Source organism: Artemia franciscana, chromosome 1 (genome assembly GCF_032884065.1).
Source record: "Artemia franciscana chromosome 1, ASM3288406v1, whole genome shotgun sequence".
Taxonomy (NCBI): Eukaryota; Metazoa; Arthropoda; class Branchiopoda; order Anostraca; family Artemiidae; genus Artemia; species Artemia franciscana.
This window is the reverse complement of record NC_088863.1, coordinates 16,290,678-16,317,637: the sequence shown is the minus strand read 5'-3', so window position 1 is coordinate 16,317,637 and position 26,960 is coordinate 16,290,678. Positions and strand designations below refer to the sequence as shown.

Here is a 26,960-nt window from a genome sequence, read left to right as displayed (position 1 = left end):
TTCAAGCCCTTATTAAGTTTTCTAACCTTAAGTTTTTTATATTCTATGCTCATCTTTTCTTTTTTCTATACTACATACACATTAATGTAATTTAATTTTAAACTATATAAATCGGTTTTAAACCCCATTAATTTTCTTAAGCGAAAATAATTAAAAACTTGAAAAAACTTAAAGAACTACATGAAGCATTATACCTTTTTTTAGGAACGATGATTGTTGTCGAAGAATATTGCAACTAAACATGAACGTAGAGAGCAAGAGGGGAATCTGACCGTGTCTTCATTATGGCTTTTTCAGGCAAAGTCGTCCGTGCTTTTAAGCTGTTTTAGGCCGCCCGTGTCTCCATTGGTACTTTTTAATGCTGAAAAAGACAAATCAGGTTTATTTGATTCCCTTTTTCAGAAAAGTTTGTTTTTTGACGGACAAAAAGCAGTTTTTACTCAGCCGACACAGCCTGAAAAAACCGTAATAAAGACAGGGCTTTACAGCTTTCCTCAAATTTAGGAAATGACTGAATCCAACAGGTCTTTCTTATGACATTTAAGTAAAGTGCGAGCCTTTTTAGAACAAACTGAAACTAAATAGAAATATACTGATTACAATATACATGTCATCAGAATCTAGTTTCTTATATTCTAATTCCCAAAACTCATCAATTTAAACTTGTACATCAAAAGTTATAAGAACAAAAAATTGCATAATTTTGAAAAAAGTTTAAACATTCTATAAAGAGACGCAAAATCCTCCGGTCTTCATAGCAGTTAAAAAATTAAAAATTTCTTTTCTCCCCTGAAAATAAGGAGCAATATAAAAATATAAAAAATATAAATATCAATCAAAAAATATAAAAAATAAGTATCTGAAAAGTAAGGAGCAACAACAAAACTTTATAATTCTGTGCATGAGGTGAAACCCTTCATGCTAAGATCTTGAAGTATATTAACAACGCTTTCATTCAGATTCAACGGCCTTTGTGTTCAGGAGTCTATCTGAAAGAACTGAGACAAAAATTCGAACTTTAATGTAAAGAGCAGAGGTTGAGGAAGGGCCAGCTTCCCAATAAATGAAATAGTTTCCGGTTCTTTCTAAGTTTTAATATTGCTCCTTACCTTAACTTTATAAATTTTTTCTTATCTAAAGTCAGACCGTTTTTCAAATAATATCTGGAAATTCTGCTCTCTCCCTCCAGTGTAAAATTTTTGCTGCATAATTTTCCCCATATATAATACCCACCCTAAGAAACCCCCACCCCAAAAAAATCATATATTACCCAAAAACAAATACCATGTGTGAACAGTTAGCAAATTACGTCACTCGGGGGGTCGGGTTATCCTGGAAGGGACAGCTATTGAACCTCTTAATTATGCTGAATCAACAGGCCGACTTGTTTTAAGCCTATGTTTCTAGACCCAGCGACAGCAGGTGGAGTTACTAATACTGTTATTGACTTGAAAAACTTGAATTCATTTGATCCAGTGTTAATTCCTACTAAGGTAGTTATATCAGGTTTTTCCGTCAATAATTTTGCCCTTAACAAATTTTTTTAGTCTTTCATTTGAATGTGGAGCATTTTCGGATGCTCTCAAGTGTTCTCGGACTATTGTTTTGCATAAGGGTCGATCAAGAAAAGACCCAGAAAGTTATCGATCAGTTGCAATTTAATTAGTATTTAGTAAGATCTTTGAAAAGACTATGCTTTCTCGTCACATCGCTTTTCTAAATTCTAAACATTTTCTTCGTGATTTTTAATTCTGTTTCCGAATGAAGCACTACACTATATATTCTTTTATGCCCCTTTTGAAATTTGTAAATTCTACGTTAGAATTGGGATTAATTCCTGCTGTTATATTCTAGGCTATTCTTAAGACATTTGATTCCCATGAAATTCTTTTATGAAAATTGACTCATTTTGGCTCATTTTTCCATTAAAAACAAGTGTCTATCAAGCCATTTGCCAATCAAACAGTTCGTGGTAACGAACACGTGGTAACGTGGTAAAGCAACAAGTTTTGTAGAAATTTTCAAATCACACCTTCAGATTCAGCGTATCAGAGAACCCTACTGCAGAAGTTTCAAGCTCCTATCTACAAAAATGGGGAATTTGGTATTTTTTGCCAGAAGGCAGATCATGGATGCGTGTTTATTTGTATGTTTGTTTTTTGTTTTTTGTTTTTTTTCTCAGGGGTGATCGTATCGACCCAGTTGTCCTAGAATGTTGCGAGAGGGCTCATTCCAACGGAAATGAAAAGTTCTAGTGCCCTTTCTAAGTGACCAAAAAATTGGAGGGCATCTAGGCCCCCTCCCACGCCAATTATTTTCCCAAAGTCAACGGATCAAAATTCTGAGATAGCCATTTTATTCAGCTTAGTCGAAAAACCTCATAACTATGTCTTCGGGGACGACTTACTCCCCCACAGTCCCCATGGGAGGGGCAACAAGTTACAAACTTTGACCAGTGCTTACATATAGTAATGGTTATTGGGAAGTGTACAGGCGTTTTCAGGAGGATTTTTTGGTTGGAAGGAGGGGTTGAAAAGAGGGGGATATGCTGGGGGAGCTTTCTATCGAGAATTTGTCATGGGAGAAGAAGATTTCTATGAAGGGAGCGCAGGATTTACTAGCATTATTTAAAAAAAAAAAACAATGAAAAAATAAATATGAAAAAGGTTTTTTCAGCTGGAAGTAAGGAGCAGCATTAAAACTTAAAATAAGCAGAAACTATTACCCATATGAGGGGCTCACCTCCTCCTAATACCTCGCTCATTACGCTAAACTATTTTTAGTAATTTCAACTATTTATTCTACGGCTTATGTGATTCAGGGGTCATTCTTAATGAATTGGGACAAAATTTAAGCTTTAGTGTAAAGAGCGAGGTACTGACGAAGGGGTGAACCCCCTCATATATATAATAAAAACATGAGAATACAAAATTTCTTTACGTAAGCTAATTTATAAGTTACGTAAATCTTTTACAAATAAAAAGATTCGTAAAAAATCAAAAGTTCCGCATTCATCTTTGGAGAACCAAAATCAAAACATGCATTGATTCAAAAACGTTCAGAAATTAAATAAAAAAGACGAGTTTTTTTAACTGAAAGTGAGGAGCGACATTAAAACTTAAAACGAACAGAAATTACTTCGTATATGAAAGGGCTGCTTCCTCATCAACGCCCCGCTCTTTACGCTAAAGTTTTTTACTGTTTTAAAAAGAAGAATTGAGAGAAAGAGTCAAACTTCAGCTTAAAGAGCGGGGCGTTGATGAGGAAGCAGTCCCTTTCATATACGAAGTAATTTCTGTTCGTTTTAAGTTTTAATGTCGCTCCTTACTTTCAGTTAAAAAAAAACTTGTTTTCTTTTATTTAATTTGAAACAAAGCAAAGATAGGTCACTGTTACCACGAACTGTTTGATACTCAACTCGTTCTTTAATGTTTTTCATTGTATTTTATAATCTATATTAGTTTCATTAGTTTCAACCCAGTGATACCGACACGGGAGGTGGGACTATGGGAACTTATAAAAGTAGGAACTATATGGTTGACTCCCCCCCCAAAAAAAAAAATATTACGAAAGACCCTCTACAGGTGCCTTTTACTTTTAAACAAATTAGCTTTTTCGAAAACTAAGAATAAAACTACAAAAGAACGGCAATAATAAGGGAGAATGAAAAATATAAGGTGATACTGAAGTCTTCATTAACAACTGAAAATAAAGGCGATTTTCGGCACATTCCTGACAAGCAAATAAAATTACACCGGGAGGACTTAAGCCTATCTTGCTAAATTGATTATTTGTAGGATTAATTACGAACATTTTAATTCGGTTACTATTGAGCTGGGTCTCTCCTTACTTACAGTTCGTTACCACGAACTTTTTCATACTCAACTCGTTCTTTAATTTTTTCACTGTATTTTATAATCTATGTTAGATAATTCGGATTTTTGTTTCAACTCAGTGATACCAACACGGGGGCAGGATTCTGGGGGTTTTCCAACAGTTCGTGATAACGAACTGTAGTAAGGAGCGACCCGGCCCAATAGTAACCAAAACTCTAAAAAATGGAATTTTGATGCCACTAGTTACATCAAAAGAATCGCATTTTAATACTGATTTTAAATATATAATTTTCGTCAAGATTAGTTTTACCCGTCAAAAGTTACGAGCCTGAGAAAATTTGCCTCATTTTAGAAAATAGGGAGAAATACCCCCTAAAAGTCATACGATCTTAACGAAAATCACACCATCAGATTCAGCGTATCAGAGAACCTTGTTGTAAAAGTTTTAAGCCCTTATCGACAAAAATGTGGAATTTCGCATTTTTTGCCAGAAGACAAATCACGGATGCGTGTTTATTTTTTTTTTTTTTTTTTTTTTTTTTTTTTTTTTTTTCTTTTCCCCAGGGGTGATCTTATCGACTCAGTGGTCCTTGAACGTCGCGAAAGGGCTCATTCTAACGGAAATCAAAAGTTCTAGTGCCCTTTTCAAGTGACCAAAAAAATTGGAGGGCACCTAGGCCCCCTCCCACGCTCATTTTTCCCCAAAGTCACCGGATCAGAATTCTGAGATAGCCATTTTATTCACCATAGTCGAAACACCTAATAACTATGTCTTTGGGGACGACTTACTCCCCCAGTCCCCGTGGGAGGGGCTGCAAGTTACAAACTTTGACCTGTGTTTATATATAGTAATGGTTACTGGGAAGTGTGCAGACGTTTTCAGGGGGATTTTTTTTGGTTTGGGGGAAGTTGAGGGGGGTTATGTGGGAGGATCTTTCCATGGAGGAACTTCTCATGGGGGAAGAGAATTTCAATGGAGGGGGCGCAGGATTTTCTAGCATTATTTAAAAAAAAACAATGAAAAAATAAATATGAAAAGTGTTTTCTACTGAAAGTGAGGAGCAGCATCAATATTTAAAACGAACAGAAATTATTACGCATATGAGGGGTTTACCTCCTCGTAATACCTCGCTCTTACACGCCAAATAATTTTTAGTAATTTCAACTATTTATTCTACGGCCTTTGTGATTCAGGGGTCATTCTTAAGGAATTGGGACAAAATTTAAGCTTTAGTGTAAAGAGCGAGGTATCGAAGAGGGATGATCCCCCTCATATACGCAATAAAACATATGAATATAGAAGTTCGCTACGTAAGTTAATTCGCAAGCTACGTATATTTTTTACTTATGAAAACGTCAGTAAAAAATTAAAAGTTATAGTTGCCTTTTTATGTAATCAAAAAATTGGAGGGCAACTAGGCCTCCTCTCTCGCTCCTTTTTTCTCAAAATCTTCCAAATATAACTATGAAAAACTCATTTAGCCCGAAAAAATTACTATGCAAATTTCGTTTTAATTATTTATGCGCGGAGAGCCAAGATAAAAAAATGTATTAATTTAAAAACTTCCAGAAATTAAACAAAAAAAAACAAGTTTTTTTAAATGAAAGTAAGGAGCGACATTAAAACTTAAAACGAACAGGAATTACTCGGTATATGAAAGGGGCTTTTCGACCTCAACGCCTTGCTCTTTACGCTAATTTTTTTTAATTTTTTAGAAGTCGAGTTAAGAGAAAGAGTCAAACTTTAGCGTAAAGAGCGAGGCTTTGAGGATGAAAACTTTTTTTTTTGTTTAATTAGAAGTAAGATCTATTTGGTTGACCTGAGTGGCCTATTTGGTTACCTGAGTGAGAGGCAAAGCTGGCATAAGCCTTTTTCAGGATTGCATAGAAACAATTATTATTGTTTATGGCACTTTTATGGCACTTGGTATCTACCAAGTGACATATAGTAATCGCAAATTCTGTCGGTCTGTCTGTCTGTCCTGGTTTTGCTACTTTAGGCACTTCCAGGTCAGCTCGGACTATAAAATTTGGCAGGCGTATCAGAAACCAGACCATATTATAGATATCAGGATAGATATGTGATTCACATAACCGGAATGGATCCACTCTCTTTGGGGGAGTTGGGGGGGCTAATTTTGAAAAATTGAAAAATGAGGTATTTTTAACTTACGAAGGAGTGATCGGATCTTAATGAAATTTGATGTTTTGAGGGATATCGTGTCTGGGCTTCAGCGTACGACACTGCAAACATTAAAAAGCGCCAAATACTTTGTCGTTCTGGTCGACGAAACAAAGGACAACTCGAAGAAAGAGCAGCTCGCCATTCTTCTTAGGTACTTCGACGAAGGAAAAGTAAAAGGAAGACCGATGAAAAGGATGCTATCACATGAAGAGCCTAGATTCTGAAAGTCTAGCAAATTTCATTAATGACACAGTGACAAGAATTTGATTCGATTGGAACTACTGTGTCGCGCAGTGCTACGATGGAGCAGGCGTAATGAGCGGACTGTTCTCCAATGTTCAAGCTCTTTTGAGAGCGAAATCGTCACAGGCATTCTATATTCATTGCCACGCACATAAGCTAAATTTGGTCATTGGGAGCTGCGTTGAACCTGTCGGCATTGTTGGTTCTTTTTTCTCACTGTTCCAGACTCTATACACATTCATTTTCAACAGCAACACTCGGCATCAGTTGTTTGTTGAGGCCCAGAAAGCTGCCGAACTGATAATTCTGGAGCTGGAAAGAAGTGCTGCCACACGATGGTCTTACTGGTATCAATCTATATCAAAGGTTAAACTCTGGTGTGAATGCATTTTAGCTGTACTGTCTGCTGTAAGCGAGGGAGCTGACGGCAAAGTATGGGCAGAGGCAGCTGGGCTGCAGAAGAAGATGGAATCTTTCCTTGTTATCTTCCAATTGCACTACATAGAAGCAATTATGTGAGCGACAAACTCGCTGTCTCAGCAGCTCCAGGCTGTCGACTTGGTTATTTCTCGATCGCACACCCTGATTCAGGCCACAAGAAGCGAACTCACCGACCTGCGTTCAGACGCTTCATTTGTATCGCTTTTCAAGAAGGCTAAAGAGTTTGCGACAGAACTCGAAATCAAAGTACCTGCTGTGAATGAACCCGCGACTAGACCCTCCTCTGTTGGTCAGAAAGGACGACCTCGAAGAACTCAAAAGATCACCCAGCATCTGAAACAATTTGTGAGAACTTTGACGCTAGGAAAGGATTTAATCGAATCTGGAAATCGGACTACGACTGTGGCGGATGAAATGAAGCGAATTAGAATTTGACAGAAGGTTCACAGATAACTTTCCAGTGCTGAGGTACACTCGAAGCCTTGGATCCAAGCTCAACCAAGTTTATGGGCACAGAGCTGCTCAAGCATTTCTCTGCTCTTTATGGCAAGCTGGATATCGACGACATTCTTCTCGAATCTCAAGCTGGTAATGCCAAGCGTTTCTTGCTCGATGAGGAGAAAAAGCCGGAAAACTTCCTAGACAATGTCGACCATCTTCAGGCATTACCAGTGGCTTACTCAGAAGTAATTCAAGTACTTCGTATTGCTGCCAAACTTTTTGTGACAACAGGGAGCAATGAGCGTTTGTTTTCTAGCCTAGAAATAGTGAAAAACTACCTGCGGTCTACAGCAGGAGACGATCGTCTCAGTCACCTCCTTTTGATATTTGCAGAGAAAGATTTAGTAAAAAATTTGGTCTACGACCAGCTTTTTGACGATTTTGCAAAGATGAAACCTCGGCGGTTCCCCTTGTTAACTTGAGTGTTGTAATATTATATTATCTTGTTATGTTTTTCCTTTTTTTAAATATATTTGATCTGGAAGATTTCTGCTGAAGGAAAACCGAGATTTTGGTTACAACCCTCAGCATGTAAATGAAGATTACTTTCACCGACGTATTGTTTACTTAAATAAGAAAGTTTCTCGCTGAGGAATGCTATCCTGTAGTCTGGATGAATTTTCCACTTTCAGTTTGATCACTTAACCTCGTTGCTTGTATTCTTCGTTGTTACAATTAATCTTAGAGGTCAGTGTGGCAGAGTTCCACATTCGGTTACAGTACATTTTCAAGCAACACACGGGTGCTGAAAATACGTTTTTTACTTAGAACATTCAATCGATGTACTGCCAAAACCCGCATCTTTCTTACGCGACACGAAGTGAATTGGGGGGGGGGGGGCAGATGGAGTTCATGTCCACCCCAAGATTTGGCCCAAATGGCGCCTCTGGAACAAGTGCCTTAAGCCTAATAGGCTAGTCCACTTAGATTCTCAGGCGGGCTACCGTGTTTTAGTATTGACACATGATAGACAAATCCCCTGGACTTGCAGGCGAATGGGGACACCTATAGTTTTTCTAGCGTTTTGGTAAACGGCACGGGCAAACGGTGGGAATAGCTATGACTCTCAAGTTGGAAAAATACTTGTGTGTTAGCTTTGGAGAGGCACGCCCAACTAGAGTCTCAGGGAGGTCGACCAGGTCTCAGAATTGACACATGACTGTTAAGTCACCAGGAATCCCAGGCAAACAAGCGTTCAGTACAAAGCCTTACAGGGTTTGCCCACCTACCTGGAGTCTCAGGCCAGGAGTCTCACTTTCAATTTGGACAATACTTGTGCGTTAGCTAGCTAAACTGAAATGAGTCAACTTTGACAGAAGAATTTCACGGTTAAGAATAGAATGTCTTACGAATAGCCAGAATTATAACAACAGGAATTAATCCCTATTCTAATGCAGAATGTAAAGAATTCAAAAGGGTCATACAAGAATATTCAGTGGAATGCTTCATTCGGAAACCTAATTGAAAATCGTGAAGAAAATGTTTAGAATTTAGAAAAGCGAGGAAACTAGAAAGCATAGCTTTTTCAAAAATTTACAAAATATTAATAAAATTGAAGCTGATCGATAATTTGCTGGGTCTTTTTTTGATCGACCTCTATGCAAAACAATAAGCCGAGTACCTTGAGAGCATCCAGAAATACTTCGGATTTAAATGAAAGACTAACAAATTATGTTAGAGGCAAAATTATTAAAGGAAGAACAGATTTGCCTAATTTATATGAAGACAAGTTTTTCAAGTCAATAACAATATTAGTAATTTCACTTGCTGTTGCTGGGTCTAGAAACAAAGACTTAAAACAAGGTGGCCTAAACAAAAACTTAAAAGTAAAACCTTAAAACAGAAAACTTTTAAAAACTATTTCTTTGAAAATAAAAATTTTTAACATCAAACTTTAAAACTATAACTCATAAAATCGAAAATTAAATTAATTTTTTTTAATTAAAAAAAAAAAACTTCAACGCCTATACTTTAAAACTGATACTTTAAAACTTTTAAAAGTAAAATTTTCAAACTGAAACTTTTAAAGTTACAGCTTGTATCAAAAATTTAGATCTAAACTTTAAAACTGATGATTTGAATCCAAAAACTTTGTGAATAAAAACTTAAAACCAATACTTGTAAAATTCAAACCTGAATTTTATAACTAAGCTCTTTAAAATTTCAAAATAAAAGTTTAAAACCAATGCTTAAGAACTAGATAAGTAAAATATTAAAGCTAAGACTTTAGAAGGAAAACCTTAAAACCAAAACCTTTTTTAAACTATTACTATAAAACTAATAGCTTTTAAAAAATAAAGCTTTGAATTTCAAACTTTAAAAGTAAACCTTAGATAAACTTTTTAAAGATAAAACTTTAAAATTGAAAGAGGCTTTAAGATCTAAACTTTAAAACGAAAATCTTTAAAACTATAAACTTTAAAATAAAACCTATTAAAAATAAACTTTTTAAAATAAAATAATTAAGATCTGAACTTTAAATCTGATAATTTAAAACCAAAAAACTTTATGTCTAAGACTTTAAAGCTAAAACTTTTAAAACAAAACCTTTAAAACTTTAACTCTTTAAACATAAAGCCTTAAAATAATTTTTTTTCTAAAACTACCTTTTAAATTAACGGAAGATCAAAGCTAGACTAGAGCTAATAAGTTGCAACTTAAATTTTAAGACTAAACTTTAAACCAGATGCTTTAAAATCTTAAAACTTTAAAATTGTCAGTTTAAACTAAAAGTTAAACTAAAGCAGGAATGCATAGTCTTGTCTTAAAGAAACGAGGCATTTTATTGAAACCTCAGGAGGTGTTAAGAGAATTTTTTCGATGCATGGGACTGAAACCTAACACTCAGTCAAAGACACATGGGGGGGGGCATTTTCATCAAAAGCTCTCAAAAATATCTCTCAATGTGGTTTAAATTAATCTCTAATGAGGATATACGAAATACGTAGAAGAATATTATTAAAATGTGCACTTTTCAACCAGGATTGTATACTCTTGGCTCAAAGAAACAAGGCATTTCCATTGAAACCTCAGGAGGCGCTAAAAGGATTTTTTCGACGGAAGGGGACTGAAACCTAATACTCAGTCAAAGAAACGGGGGGCATCTTCATTAAAAGCTTTCAAAATATTCCTTAATTTGGGTTAAATTTACCTCTAACGAGATTATGTGAAAAAAGGTTAGAATATTATTCAAGTGTGCACATGTCAACCAGGAGCTCATTGTTTCGGCTCAAAGAAACGAGGCATTTTCATTAAGGCCTTGGGAGGTATCAAAAGAATTTTTTGACGGAGGGGGTCCTCAAAACTACCACTCAGTCAAAGAAACAGGGCATTTTTATTAAAAGCTCTCGAAATTATTTCTTTATGTGGGCTAGATTCACCTCTAAGGAGAGTATGTGAAGTAAAAGGAAGAGTGTTATCCAAATGTGCGCTTGTCAAGCTAGAATGCATAGTCTTGGCCCAAAGAAACGAGGCATATTCATTAAACGTCAGGGTGTGTTAAAAGACTTTTTGGAAGGAGGGGACTGAAATCTTACGCCCAGTGAAGGAAATGAGTCATTTTCATTAAAAGTTCTCAAAAATATCTCTCAATATCTCTCAATTTACCTCTAACGAAAGTATGTGAAGTAAAAGGAAGACTGTTATTCAAATGTGCGCTTTTCAAGCTAGAATGCCTAGTCTTGGCTCAAAGAAACAAGGCGTATTCATTAAACGTCAGGGTGTTAAAAGAATTTTTGGACGGATGGGGACTGAAATCTTACACCCAGTCAAGGAAAAGGGTCATTTTCATTAAAAGTTCTCAAAAATATCTCTCAATTTGGGTTAAATTTTCCTCTAACAAAATTATCGGATCATCTGGTCATGCTTTTACCGTTTTTGTAAGTTCTGATTAGGCATACCACCCTGGACTAGAAATTCTTGGATTAGTGAAAGGTATGGTATTGTTGATCCATAGTTGGCCATTCAAAATCGTCTTTCTCGCTATGACCGATCTCTCTGCAAGAAGAATTCCCTGTATGGGTCGATGGTACCATGATTTTCTTCTTCTTATAAGCTATCTTTTTAGTTTAGTTATATTTTCTCTTGCTGTTTATGTATTATGTAGGATAAGTGTTTGGTTTTTTGGTCGTTTTGTTAATTTCGTTTGTTTTTCTTTTCTCTATTGGGTTATCTTTGTGGGTTAATGATAAATGATGAACATGATGAAATATGAGCGGCGGCCTATACTGTGTTTGTAGATATTTCTAGTTATCAATGCAGCTTTACTTCGTCTGTCCTACTGATCTGTTAATCTATTTTATAGTACTGTTTTTCTTTTTTATATTAGCTTTGTTGTGCTTGCCATTGTTGAGTTACGTGTGTTTTTGTTTTTGCTTTGTGCATTAATTTTTTTCTCTATACTCCACTGTTTGTACTTTTGTATGTTTTTGGGTAATAAATATTATTATTATTATCATTATTATCATTATTATTATTATTATTATTATTATTATTATTATTATTAATATTATTATTACTATTATTATTGTTATTATTATTATTATTATTATTATTATTATTATTATTATTATTATTATTATTATTATTATTATTATTATTATTATTATTATTATTGTTATTATTAAGCAAAATACGCAAAGATAATTATTCATATTTGCTTTTGCCAATCAGCAATGCATAGTCTTGGATTAAAGAAACCCGGCGTTTTCATTAAAACAGCACAGCTTTAAAAAAATTTAAATGAGGAGGACTGAAATCTAAACTCAGTCAGAGAAACGGTACATTTTCATTAAAAAACTTTCAAAAACATCTCTTAGTATGCTCTAAATTTACCTCTAACGGGTTTATGCGAAAAACGAAGAAGAATATTATCCAAATGCTTTGCTTATTAACCAGGAATGCATATTCTAGGCTCAAAAAAACGAGGCATTTTCATTAAAACCTAGGAAGGTATAAAAAGTTTTTTGACGGAGGGGGACTGAAATCATACATCCAGTTAAAGAAACGGTGCATTTTCATTAAAAGCTGTTAAAAACATCTCTACATGTGGGTTATAGTTACTTCTAGCAACATTATGCGAAATACGAAGAACAATATTATTCAAATATGTGCTTGTCAACCAGGAACGCATGGTCTTGGCTAAGAGAAAAGAGCCATTCTCATTAAAACTTCGGGAATGTAAAAGAATTTTTTCGACGGATGGGGACTGCAATCTAACACTCAGTCAAAGAAACGAGGGCCCTTTCATGACAAACTCTATAAATATTTCTTAATGTTGGTTAAATTTATGTAACGAGATTAAGCGATATAGGACGAAGAACTTTATTTGAAGGTGCGCTTGTCAAGCAAGAGTGCATAGCCTTGGCTCAAAGAAACGAGGTATTTTCATTAAAACCTCGAGAAGAGATAAAAGAATTTTTTCCACAGAGAGGGACAAAAATCTAACACCGAAAAAACGTACTGTAAAGTTGACATTTTCTCGTATTATTACTATTTTAAGTAATGAGGCTTTTCTGCATAAAGCGTAATACTTACGGTTCATTCCAAATGTGATTTTGCTAATAGCAAGATTTTAACTAATATAATGTCAAAGTCGGGTGCACTTAATAAAGTGATAGAAACAAGACATTTTCATTAAGGCCTCTTAGAAATATCTCTTAATATGACTTACATTTATCTCTATTAATGACCCACCCCTCTCCCCTCCCTTAAATAGCTTGCTAGGGGTGGGCCAGCCAGATATTTTCACGGTGGAGTGAATACGCATAGTCTTGGCTCAAAAAATGTGGCATTTCATTAAAACCTCCCAAAATTATCCCTTAATATTGCTTAAATATACCTCTGATAACAACCCTCCCCCTTTTCTCTGGAATTGGTTGCTAGGGTTCCCGAATTTCTTTAATCCGTTAATTACTTTTTCCGTGATCTCGTGATTTTAATAACTTTTTTTATTAGTAAAACTTGTATATACAATAAAAAAGCCTTCATTCTTTAGATTTCTTTTTCCAGGATGGATCTTCAATACGTAATCATTTACGTAATGAAATATCGAAAGCCAATTATATGCAACATCTTACTGGTTCAAAAGCTAACTTAACCTGTCTAAGTCATGTTAGAAAATTAATAACACCGTAACCAGCTGGTGAACATCAAATGTAACCAATTTCTAGTTATCGATTTCCCCTTACATGTCAATTATTGCTCACATAGGGAACATAGAATCCATAGCTTCATCGAAACGTTTCCTTTAGAAAGTATTCCAGAAAATAATACTAGAAAGGGACTCTTGGTCCAGCTGTCTAGCGCTCAATTCCTTTAATAAGGATCTAATATGGACAAATATATTTGGATTACACAGGTTCCTGCAAAAAAACTCATTGAAAGGAAATGAAGTCTCTTAAAGTATCATTTAGCATCCCAAGTGTGCCTCATCATTATGTAATGTCCCATGCGTTCGCTCTTAATACGTAATATTCCATGTTTTGCATCATTACGTAAAAGTAACGTGTACGCTGCCATTACGTAGCACCCCGCGTGTTTCCCCTCCTCAAGGGCCCTTGGAAAAACAAATCGTGCGATATTTCGTCATTCCCAATAAATCTACTTAGTCGCACAAGATTGCATGACCCTCAACATAAGTAAATAATCCCTATTCGATAAATAAATCTTGAAGAAAAAATAAATCTTGCAAAGATAAGAAGTATCTTGAAGGAAAAATTTCTTGAAGAAAACTGTCTTAAAAAACGTTCTGAAATGTTTTGAAACGTCTGGAAAAAACGTCTTGAAGAAAAACGTCTTAAAAACGTCTTGAAATGTCTTGAAAATGTCTTGAAGAAAGACATGTCCTGAAATGTCTTGGAACGTATTGAAAAAGGTCTTGACGGTGAAGTTGGATGCTAGAGCCCCGGTGAAACTGCTAGCTTTGGTCCGGTGTCTTTAGGCTAGCAGACCCTGAAGGTTTTTTCCCGCCCTCGTTAGTTTTTTAAACAATCAATGAAACTATTACGTAACGCTTTTTGAATCTTGACTAGCAGACTCTAACAAACCCTATTACGTAAGAAGCATCTGCATCTTAAAGAAAATTAATAAAATATGCGTCTTGATGGATTTGCCATTAAACTTCATCTTCGTCTTGAATCATTATAGACTGAGAACCGAGTTAAAGTACATAATTTATTACCTTCCAAGTTTTACGAATACCAATGCAACACGTAGAATAAGAGATTAGATGATCGAAAACTTTGTATCTACTCAAGGAATTATATATGCTCCCATAAATATTGAACTGTGAGAGGTGATTAACAATGGCTAAAGATGCAGATGACTGATAATCCCTGAAGAGACTACTTTTCCTTTTCCAGCTTTTGAATAGTTTTGACATGATCCATGCATTCCAGTAAAAAATCTCTTTGGACCTATGATTGGAAAGTGGTGCCTTACAAATGTTATCAATAGGCCCTTTTTTGGTCCCATAGTATGACTAAAATAAACAAGAAAAATCCTTATCATTACTAAACAGGCTTCGCGATCGTTCTGCTAATTTAGACCAAAGAAGAAATAACTCTTTCTCACCAAACTTAACAAAATAGGAATCAAACACTTGAGCCTAGATCATCTTCTTAAGCTTAAGACTGAATTGAAAATATGTCAATGAGAAAATGAAAATGATCAGAAATATCAGTAACTAAAATTGAGTTCCCCCTTAAACTAAGCGTAGAGAAAATATTATCAATCAAAAATGCTGCAACATGAGTTACGCGTGTAAGGACGGATGTAGATGGTAAAGTCCCTGAATTAAGCATGGCTGAAAAAAAAACGATTGAAGCTGAAGACTTTGGCTTCATCAAATTTATTTTAAAGTCGCCCATTATTATTAAATGGCACGGAAGTTTCAGCCTTGCATCAAGTATTTTCTCAAGAATACGAAGAAACAACAGAACGGCACCACTAGCAGAACGGTAAATATTACCTATGATTAGATCAATACCATTAGATCTAATTTCTATAGACTATGATTCAAAAATACCTTCAAATTTTCTTGATATATCACAATAAACAATGTGGCAAATTACTAGATATACATGGCAAAACCAGCTTTAGTCATCCTGGATCGGTTTATGTGTTCCTTGTAACCATGGATATCTAATAACATTTCATTGCCACAATCCAAGAATCTCTCACACAAGCCAACAACATCAAGCTGTACATCCGAAATAATTTTTCTTAAATGATCTATTGACGATGAGAGACCCTGCATGTTAAGCTAAAGCGCAGTAAGAGAATAATTTCCTTTGGTGACCTCCTCACTCCCCAAATTTGAAACATATTTACTATTACAAAAAGTGTTTATATTAATTTTGTTTAGCCTGAACCACAGAATTATTCACAATACTAATTACTACAAAAAGAATTATTTTGAATCTGGCAAAGACGCCTCTCTCGGGATAAAATGTTTTCAGAATTAGGTTTTGAGGTTTTGCTAGAGGTCTATCGAAATTACATGGTGAACAAAAAAAATCCTTACTTAAATCCATAATGAACAAAACCTACCAAGGCACATAGATAACTAATAGCACAGCAGATATTGTTGGAATGAACCATGAGCACGAAAAAAAAAAGAAAAAAGAGTTCTGATTCAAAAGAAAATCCAAAATCCTAACTATATTCACTGTTTTTATATTCTAATACACCATAGTACTCGATCTGGGCTTATCAGGTTCCTACCCAGATATTGTACTATTACTTAGTACATTTTTTTGCTTGTTTTACTAGACGACACATATCCCAACCTAGCATTTGAGTGCCAGAAAGGACCTAACCAATGGACCTTACAGTACCTGAAAGACGATATTGAAAGAAATATTGTAGGTAGCTCTCTAACTTATATAATGCTAAATTGTAGTTAGCTGTATTTTTAGAAATGTGTTAAAGATTTCTCGTTTTTTATTTTTATATTGCTTTTGTAGGTTTTGGAAACGCCTCATATGAAACCGCATGGATAACATTGAACCTATCAAGGTATCCTCAATTGCCAATTCTGTCAATATATCTTCCCGCGCTGATTGTTGTTGTTTCATCATGGCTAGCATTCCTTTTGCCAGAACGAGAAGCAGGGACAAAACTGAGCATTGGTGTTAGTTCATTTCTTGCTCTTTTGATGATAACAGCCTATGCTGAAAAACAAACACCGAAGGCACCGTACATCAGAGGTCATGATTTATTCTTTGGATTTTGCTTCGCAACAATGTTTTTCTCGTTAATGAGTAAGACATTTTTTTTTCTTTATTTCCCTAAAAAAATGAAGAGTACGCTACAATATAATATATAGAAAAGACAAATGATAACACTTACAATCAAAACCTATCAAATATTGATCAAAAACTGAAAAAGAGAAGAAAAAAAGATACAAAAAACACTTGCTAAAAAGTTTAGCCTATAAACAATCAAGTTTAACCTATAACTTTTCGCCTTATCTTCAAATGTTTTATATTTTATCAAATTGTTATGTATTTCACTTTGTTACTAAAAGAAAGGGGGAAACCAAGTAAAAATTTAAAATAAAAAACTTAAATCGGCGAAAGATCAGAAGGTCTGAAATTACGGAAGAGGAGGGACGGGAAAAATACGTGAGGCAGAGCAACAGCGCTATACATACGACCAAGGACGTCCCGACGGTAAAAACCCCGAAAACGAATTAAAAGACCAAATGCCTTGCGTAGTTTCATCTGAACATGCTGAACCAGGACTGGTATAAAATTTCTTTTCGAAGCAGCATAAGGTAATCCCAAAAAGTGGCTATTGGCGACGACTGAAAAATAACAGCATTGCCGCAATCGAGAGTCGCCCTGACATTATCCTTTAAAAAATTTACAACCGAAAATTTACATTTTTCAAAACTGATAGAGAGGCCAAAACCTTTTAAAAAATTAATTAAAATATTAAAATTAGAAACAAGACTAGACTTGGACCGGCTTAGAAGGATAATGTCATCAACATATGCAATGTAAGACAGATTTCGAGATAATGAAACAAAAGAGAAGGAAAGAGAATTAAGGGCAGTAGCTAAACATGAATTGAATGTATAAGGAGAAATAATTCCTCCTTGTCTAATTCCTCTATCCACTTGAATTAATTTGGACTGAGATGAAGACGAACTCGAACAAATACGGATCTTTAATCCAGATTACCAAGAGCGAAGGACTCAAATGACAGCTAGGGATAATCCAGCATAGATTAAAGTGAGCAGTGCAGATGCATGAGAAATACTATCAAAGGCCTCTTTGATATCAATCAAGAGGGTGTATAGCGGTTGGCCAGAGATTCTCGCTTCTTCAATAACTTTGCTGAAAGATGCATGGGAGTAGTCACATCCCAAACCTCTCTTGAAATCAACTGGATTAGAACCAGCGTCAAGAATTTCAAGAAGATCCTTCAAACAAAACTCAAACACTTTCCCAATCATAGAACCCCTAGTAATTGGCCTCCAGGAACTACAAGATGACAAGTCTTTTTTCCCGCTCTTAGGAATAGGCATAACTATACCAATATAGAATGACGATCGTACTAAACCAGTAATAAGTAAAAGGTTGAAAAATGCCAGTAGAGTAATAAGAAAAGAAGAAGGAGCAAGTTTAAGGTGATTAGAAAATACGCCATCATGATCCTTAGCCGACTGCGCCTTTAACGTTTTGATTGCTCTACGTAACATAACCTCAGAAACCCTGTAGTCAGTTGAAAGATTCTTCAACCTTCTATCTAATTGCAACACAACTCTGTTAGAATCGTGCGAAGTCGACAACTTAGAAAAATGATTTTCCCACTCGCTTTGCGATAGTGTGGAATTAGTATCAGGCATGTTAGTCCGCCTATTGCCTCGGAGAACTTTCCAAAGGAGATTCTTGTCCTTGTCGTTATCAATGTTTGAAGAAGCTTCTTCTATGATCAGGTTATTGACAACGGAGCTCCGCTTGGAATTCGGCCTTTCTCTTTTTCATTAGCAAAAAAACTGGATGCGAGTCTCTAGGCTTACCAAGCGCCCGCCATTCCCAATACGCTTGTTTTGCTGCCTTGTTAGAATTTATCAAAAAAGGATTGAGGCTCCAAAAAGGTTTCTGCGCGCCCAATCTAATCCTATTAGTAGGAAAAACTGCTGCAGCACCATACTTTAAGCAATGGATTAGTTAAAAATAAAGAAAGTTAATAGTCAAAGAGGGATTACTGTCCATTGAATCCAAACTATCAGGAATAAAAACTTTATCAATTAAAGTCCCAACTCTTTCTTGGTAAAGCGGTTTAAAATTTGGATTCCAATTAACGCGATCAAAAAATTTAGGAAGCTTATTACCAGAAAAACTAACTTGGGAAGGACGAGAAGGCAAAGCGGTAAAAGGAACTGAAGCGGCAAGTGGTCACTAACGGGGAAATCTTCGATTACAATAACCACAGGCAAAGGATCACTTTGGTTAGATGAAAAAACATGATCAATATTAGCTGTACTACCACTCCAATGAATATAAGTAAAACCCTGGGACTTCGGTAAAACAGAAAGATTAGGAAGACAAGATGATAAAATTGTACCCCTTTCATTTGCTATGTTTGGATCACAGTTAAAATCACCTAAAATATAAGCACGCAAATTTGACTGTAAACTAGAGACAAAACAACTAAGATTAAAATAGCATTGAGTAAACGCATGAAAAGAAATACCATCATGGTAATCAGTCGGAAAATAATAATTAATTAAAACTACGTTTGAAAAACTACAAGCTTAAAAAATTTGTATTAATTGCTAGAATAGTTGCATTAAGAGACCTGGGTAAAATAGTAGCTAAACTACCGGAGGAACGCCCACCAGTTGGTGTAGCGGGAACAGCAAAAATATCATGCTGAGTAGACAAACTAGAAAGCAGATTCAACGAATGATCAAGGAGGTGGTGTTCCTGAAGACATAATAACGATGATTTTTCATTCAAAAAACTATGAAGTGCAGGTAATTTCCCTAACACACGATTTGAATTAAAGGATGTAACACGAAGTAAAACATTCATTTACAAAACTTCTTTAAAATCCGACACCTAAAGCTGTAAACTGGATGATCATTCGAGCCGCAACTGGCGCATTTAACTAGCACTTGCCATGGGGAGTCTTTAGTCAAAATGTGATTACCGCTACATCGGGCACATTTGAAACATTCAGATTTACATTGATTTTGAACATGGTTAAAACTTTGACATTTAAAACAACGCCTAGGCTGAATACGATCACGTTCCACTCGGAAAAGCTCATAATCGAATTTGATGCCATGTGTGATTTAAAAATGCAGGTATTCTTCTGTTTCAAAAATGACTCTTACAGTTTGTGATTTTCCTAGCCGATTAAACTCGATTATACCCGGAAAGTCCAATGCGTTTCAAAATCAATGGCCACACTCCTGATAATTCTAAAAAATCGCCGAGGCTTGTATGCTTTCAGGAAAATTAACCTTTACATCAAAACTGAGCTTCGATGCATCTTGACATGGTACCAATACCATAACACTATCCTTAGTCGCTTTAACATAATGAATATTTGCACACCCTGTCTTATCAATTTTTTTCTTGCGGCAGACAGGATCATTCAGTAGGAGAGCGGGTGGGTTTTTTATCACTATGGTCTCTAATGGGACAGTCTTTAGTGGGAGAGGCGGCCTTTCATGGTGGGGCACAGTGGGGGGATTGAGATCAATATCATTGCCAGGCGTTATTTTTTTCTCCAAATTAGATTCGATACGCTCAATAGAAGACATTGTTTTTTCCAGCTTTTGGAAATAGTCATAAACAAGTTTATCAAGCCGGACGCTGATGTCAGACTTTAATACTGGACATTCATTAAAGCTCCGTGGGACGATTACAGACCATATGAACTGTTTCGAATCAAGTTCTATGATAACACACATTATGTCCGAGGCAGTAGTTTTTTCAGCTGTTTTTCCTCTCCTTTCTTGCAATCTACCAGCTTTACGACACAGACATGCGAGCAGCGTTTTTGCTATATTCAACTCTTCTAAACGATAGAATCCTGCCATTGCGTTGGATATTTCATCAACACTTATTCCGGCTTTCAACGAATCAAGAGCGAAGAATAATATTGAATTAACTACGACATACGAAATTCCTGTCTCTGACAAAAAAGTCTGATCAAAATTGCATGCATTGAGTGGCTGGCTTGTGACGTCAGACATATTGTCACTTGGAATTACTTCAGTGGAATGGTTATTTGGTCTTTAAATAGACTGGACTGACAGGTCCACGCCTCGGCTGCATGAATTTTTAGCTACAAAATTAGTATTAGCAGGAATGGATTTTTGACTGCTGATTATCGGGGATATACAGGGATTATTATTAGAGATGTAAGATTCATGAACTTCATCGTTATTTGAACAGATTAAGCAACTCCAATTCGGTTTTTCTCTACGCTCAGTTGGGGAAATGCCTGCACACTGTGGGTGAAACATCTCGAGACATTTTGTGCATTGCAGGGTGATCCCCTTGCCACAAGATTGACCACAACCAGGACAAATAAATATTGACATTTCTCACTCCTTAGGTCTGGGGTTAAATAAGCAAGGCCAAAAAAATAAAATCGCCTTTAGCGCTCCATTAAGCTTATAATGCAAAAAAATCCTTCAGGTTAAACTTGCAACACAGTACGTCTATGCGGTATGGACACTCAGATCTTCAAAGACAAAGGGGTGTGTGACTATCCCCCGTTAACAGAATATGGTCGAGCGAAAAATGAATTTATTCAATTCAGATCAAATCAGATACATAAATCTGCTCATATAGTTATATAAATTTAGTCACACTAAAGTAGATTGGTTTTACTCACAGTTCATAAATATACAATTCAAACCAAATCCTTTTACTTTGAACTCTGAATCAATATAATACAGTTATTTGAGATGTTCTCACTTTGAAAGCTAGTTCTGTACTGAAAACATATTTGAAAACATGTAATAAAGTTGGCCTCAGGCGGCTTTTGGCTGCGGTTAGTTGTTAGTAGTAGTAGTAGTAGCAATAGTGAATTATTATCAAAGATTTTAGCATCCTATTGCATATGACAAATTCTTTTGTCTTGCCTAAAAGACTAGTTAACAATCCTAACAGGGCGAGTCGCTTCCAGAATACTTTGCTCTGGGAAAAATTGCTCCTAAAGGAAGCTTTCCTCTCCGAAAACGTTTTGTGGGTGATTTCTCCATTAGAGAAAGTTTTCAGAATCTAATATCCCTTGCTAGGAAGCTTTAGCTGAAGGTAAGTTTTTCTAGGGGCAGTTTTAGAAATATCCTCTATGACAAAAGATGAGTGTGTATATTAGATGGTTCATCTAAGTAAATAACTATCAGGGTTAGCTGGTGATTTAGATAACAAAATGCAGCCTTTCTTCAGCTTGGCCAAGAAAAACTGACATTTCTGTCATATATGTCACCAGGCATGTGCTTGGGAATTTAGTTTACGAGGGGCTGACTTATACCTGGAAAAAAAAGGGGAATTTTAAGAAAAATATTAAAGAATACAAAAACTTGAACTTTCCGAGAAGCCTGGCAGATGCTTCCCCCTCCGGTTTGTATACATACAAGTATATACCCTTCTTCTTGTTGCTTGGATTCGTATAGAGATGCCCTTGTATAATCTCATAATCTGAGTCGACTTTGGAGGCTGCAATAGGTTGCTGCAACTGAGTTTGCAACTTTAGCACTTACTATGATATTTTTAATTCAAAAATCCGTCCAGAGAGATATAGCCTATGTTTGTGTGTGCGTAGTTATATTTCATGTGACTATTAAATATCGGTGTGTCTCGGGGTGGTATTGTACACTCTAATAGTGTAATGAAGAAAATACTGTAGCAAAATACACTTTAGTTAAACCATTGTTTTGAAACTATCTACAGAAATCAATTTTTTTTTGCTCAAGTTCTTTACGGTTTCTTCTTCTTTGCCTGCTATTCAAGACACAAGGTATGAAGTCTGTTATCATAGAGAATGGTTAAAAGGGGCGTATTATATTGCTGCATGAATGAGTACAAGAGGTGATTTGATGATAAACCTGTTTGGTGTTTCTATATGTGTAATTTTTTACTTACCCAAAAAATCTTGTGCGCATATTCAACAATGAATGTCACATGTGCATTTGTCGGAGAGGATTTGTGTTACAATTCTAATCTTGTCTGAGTGGTGGTTGTCTCCTGCGCTCTCGAGTTTCATGAACAGTATCTTATATAATCTGTTAAATATTCAGAATAATATAGGATATCTGTGCTTGGAGCATACCAAGATTGCTTATCCTTCAAGCCCAACTACTTATCCTCAGCGCTAATGACGTCGGTAAGGAGCATCACTACTTCAAAAGGTCTGAATTAGTTATTGGAAGAGTTTCACCTGCTAACCCTAGAAAAATTTGTGATAATCGTAGATAAGTGACGTCATATGTCTACAAGCAATTCAGTCACTCCAAAATGAAAATAAAGGAAACACATGAAATTAAGGACAAAGAAAAAAAAGGGAAAGTAACAGTGAAAAGTGTTACACCATCAGGTCTCAACGTGAGTTTTGTCACAGAGCAGTGTACTTTAAGTTTAGTTATTTCCTTTTTTAATTAAATCCGATTGAAAAAGTAAATAAACTAGGTTTGTATTGGAATAGACGTGATTATTGGTGTTATTCGCCTTGTTATCCATAAGCGTTTAAACAAAAACATGGCCGGATAAGTATTTACTGTTACCTTTTTTAGAGAGAGCCACCCTAGCCGAGTGGCTGGCACACTGGATTCATAGTCCTATTGCCTTTGGAATGCAAGTTCATGTCTTGGTGTTGCCAAGACCTAAGTCCTGGCCCGGAGTGAGGCTCAGTGATCTGACTCTGTAAGCTCAACCGTCTACGATACTTGTGTGAAGGCAATGCCATTTGAGGCTTGAGTCTTGACCCAGTTGGGTTAGCTTCATAATGAATTACAGTTACAACTATATTCTCTTACAGATTGTTTTCGGCGGTGTTAAGGGATGCTTGAGCACAGCCTTATAAATATGACTTTTAGTAGCTTGACATGTGAAGATAAAGATTAAAAACTACTAGTGCCCCTAAATGTGAAGTGTCTGGCCACTTAATAAAAAAGGCAAAACGCCCCAAAAATGCAAATAACCTTAATGAAGGTTACGCAAACAAGCGTATCAGAGAGGGCTATTGCTGGGGTCCCAAGTCTTTATATACGAAATAAGAAATTTAGCGTTTTTTTTAAAGAAGAGTTATCACTGATTATTCGTTTGATTGTTTCTTTAGGGATGATGATATCGAAGAAAGAATCCTTGGAAATCGAGAGAAGGCTCCTTTGAGCGGACATAAGAATTCTAGGTCTCAACTAAGTAAAAAAAAACGATATATATATTTATGTATTAAATTTAAAAAAACGATTTTTCAATTGAAAGTAAGGAGCAACATTAAAACTTTAAACAGTCAGACAATATTCAGCATATGAGGAGGGCCATTCATTCATCGACCCTTTTTCTTTAAGTCTTAAAGTCCTTTGTTTCATCCAAATACTTCTCATTCAAATTCAGTGGATCTTCTGTTTGAGCAGTCTTTTTTGAGAGATTGGGGCAAAAGTAGAACTTTAGCATAAAGAGCGAGGGCTGGGGAAGGGGTTACTTTATATTCAGAATAATTTATGTTCACTTTAATTTCAATAATTCTCCTTACTTTCAGTTGAAAGGCTTTGTTTCCAATTTAATTTCTGAGGATACTTCAAATCATGTCAGGAAATCTACCCCCTGAAAAACTTTTCCTGGAAAAAATCTCCCATCAAGAAAAGCTCCTCCTTGTGAAAAATTCATCCCCCCCCCCTAATAAAATGCCCCCCAAGAATGTCCGCAAACTTCCCAATAACAACCACTATATGTGAACAATTTGGAAATTGCGCAAATTACAGCCCTTTCACAGATTCATGGAAGGTCATGACATTCCCAAAGACATATTTATCGGACTTACTAGCTATATTTTTAAATCAATACTTTCGTCAGTCTATTTTCCTAATGAAAAATTTTTTGAGTCATCAAAAAGCAGCGCCTAACGAAACTATCTTACCGAATATTTTTTTTTTTACCGACTGGCTGAAAACATTGCCTATGTCGTCAACATTCCCCGCTCCCCCGAAAAAAAACATACGACACATCCTGTCCGTGATTACGTTTTTTGCTAATAATAATGCTAAATTTATTTCTATTTCTATTCTATTTCAGCACACATTCACAATCGAATATTTGGTATGCAGAATGTTACTCCTAGTGGAAAACCTAAAATCCAAAGTTGTTCAACTTTATCTTGGTTTTTGTTATCACTGTTTCTTTTCAATGCTTTGTACTGGCCGACCATCATGTATATCTCTGGGTATCTTTAGCGGCTCACTCTTATGGTTTTATTTAAACCATTCAAATTATTGGCAGATTGACACCAACATTAGTGATTTATTTTATTTTTAATTAATTGTGATTGATGGTTTTGTAGACTTTATTCATATAGACTTTCAGCAGCTTCTCAATATATTTAAATAAAAAAAAGTTTCTTCTTTAAAAGAATATAGAGGATGACATTCAAGATTAAAACAAATAGAATTTTAATACGTCTTACACAATTAGAATCGCCATATAAATTTGACACGTTTGGTGTTTATATTGTTATCAAAGCTACTTTTTTGGAATTTGTTAAACCAATTCCTAGATAATAAACCAGATTAGCAGATTCCTACTTAATACCCTATTTTATTGTATCCCGTTTAACTCTCATCCCAAAGAAGTCCTAACCTTTTTCTAATTCACGCTGGGGTTAGTCTAAAAGGTACTCTATGTATGTTGTTATTAAGAAATCGAGCTACAATTACAAGTTTTCTAATGTGTTGTTTTCGAGTTTCCCATGACAAATTTATTTACTGAATATATTCGTTTTAATTTCCGATTTTCCAAAAATTTGTGCTAGTATTTGAAATTGTACTAACAGATCTGAGATGTTGCATAATAGATATAGCACTAATATATGTCGCAAGATAAACACTGTACTAGTAGATATTGCACATGATAGATTTGACGCAAATAAACTCAATTATATAAGTATCTTTTTGTTTTGGTGCAAACTACTGCTATAGGTTTTTCATAAAACATAAGCCTTCGGGAATATAAACCATTAGAATGAAATTTTAGCTTTTTGTAGGTTTTTATTTAACTTTTTAAAGTATAACTTTTCTTAGCACAAAAGCTTAAGAAGATTTATGAATATCCTTAATTAAACAATGACGCAACTAATTATATTAAAGAACAAGTAGAAAAATATTTAAAAATAAAGCTATGCGAAAGCAAAGTCACGTAATATTTTAAGAATGCCTTATTATGATGCTTCAAAAATTTACTTATTTTTAGTGACTCAATTTCAGTGTAGGTTGAAATTCTCTGTGATCCAATAAACCAGACATAAACCTGCTATTTCACATATTTTAACTTGAGATTAAGTTCCCTTTAAATCGGCCTTAAAAAATTACCAAGTCATAAGTTGAAGTGACATTTCTTTGTTTCAAGTATTGAATAGCATTTGAAATCCGAATAAATAAAATGGCCTAATTTAGTCTAGTCCTTCTAGACATTAAATTAAAAAAACAAGTTTTTTGAAATGAAAGTATGGAGCGACATTAAAACTTAAAACGAACAGAAATTACTCCGTATATGAAAGGGGCTTTTCCTCCTCGACGCCCCGCTCTTTACGCTAAAGTTTTTATTGTTTTAAAAAGTAGAGTTGCGAGAAAGAATTAAACTTTAGCGCAAGGAGCGGGGTGTCGAGGAGGAAAAGCCCCTTCTATATATGGAGTAATTTCTGTTCATTTTAAGTTTTTATGTCGCTCCTTACTTTCATTTCAAAAAACTTGTTTTTTTATTTAATTTCTTAAAGTTTTTGAATTAATGCATGCCTAATTTTGGCTCTCCGTACATAAATTATTAAAATGAAAGTTGCGTATTAATTCTTTTTTGGGCTAAATGGCTTTCTCTTAGTTTTGATCAGATGATTTTGAGAAATAAGGGGTGGGGAAGGAGGCCTACCCTCCAATTTTTCGGTTATTTAAAAAGGCAACTAGAACTTTTAATTTTTAACGAACGTTTTTATTAGTAAAAAATATACGTAACTTAAGAATTAACTTACGTAACAAACTTTTATATTCTTATATTTTTGATTATATAAATCAGGGGGTTTGTCCCCTCGTTAATACCTCGCTCTTCACACTAATTTCGCCCAAACATCTTAAGTTTTGTTCTAATTGTTTAAGAATGACCCCTGAATCAGAAAGGCTGTAGAATAAATAGTTTATTACTAAAAATAATGTAGCATAAAGAGCGAAGTATTTATCTCCTCCTAAATACCTCGCTCTTTATGCTAAAGTATTTTTAGAACCCCTCATATGCGTAATAATCTCTGTTCGTTTTAAGTTTTAATGCTTCTCCTTACTTTCAATTGAAAAACTTTTTCATGTTTCTATTTTCATTGTTTGTTTTTTTTAAACAGTAATGCTAGAAATTCCAACGCCCTTTTAATTGAATTTCTCTTTCCCCATGAAATATTTCTCCAAGGAAAGATCCTCCCATATAGCCTCTCCTGAACCCCACACCCAAACGAAAAAAATCCCCCTGAAAACGGCGGTACACTTCCCAATAACCATTACTGTATTTAAACATTCGTCAAAGTTTCTA

At 35.2% G+C, this 26,960-nt stretch overlaps 1 protein-coding gene across 7 annotated transcripts in view; it reads left to right on the top strand.

The window, feature by feature from the left end:
• LOC136026333 (glutamate-gated chloride channel alpha-like) overlaps positions 1-25,340 on the top strand; it is an 83,480-nt gene extending 58,140 nt beyond the window's left edge. For all 7 annotated transcript variants that reach the window (XM_065702785.1, XM_065702775.1, XM_065702818.1 and 4 more), the window contains 2 exons: positions 16,173-16,469; positions 24,474-25,340. In XM_065702785.1, coding sequence (XP_065558857.1) covers positions 16,173-16,469; positions 24,474-24,631 — 455 coding nt within the window. In that variant the 3' untranslated portion in view covers positions 24,632-25,340. The remainder of the gene's footprint in view (positions 1-16,172; positions 16,470-24,473) is intronic.
• The last annotated feature ends 1,620 nt before the right edge of the window (positions 25,341-26,960 follow it).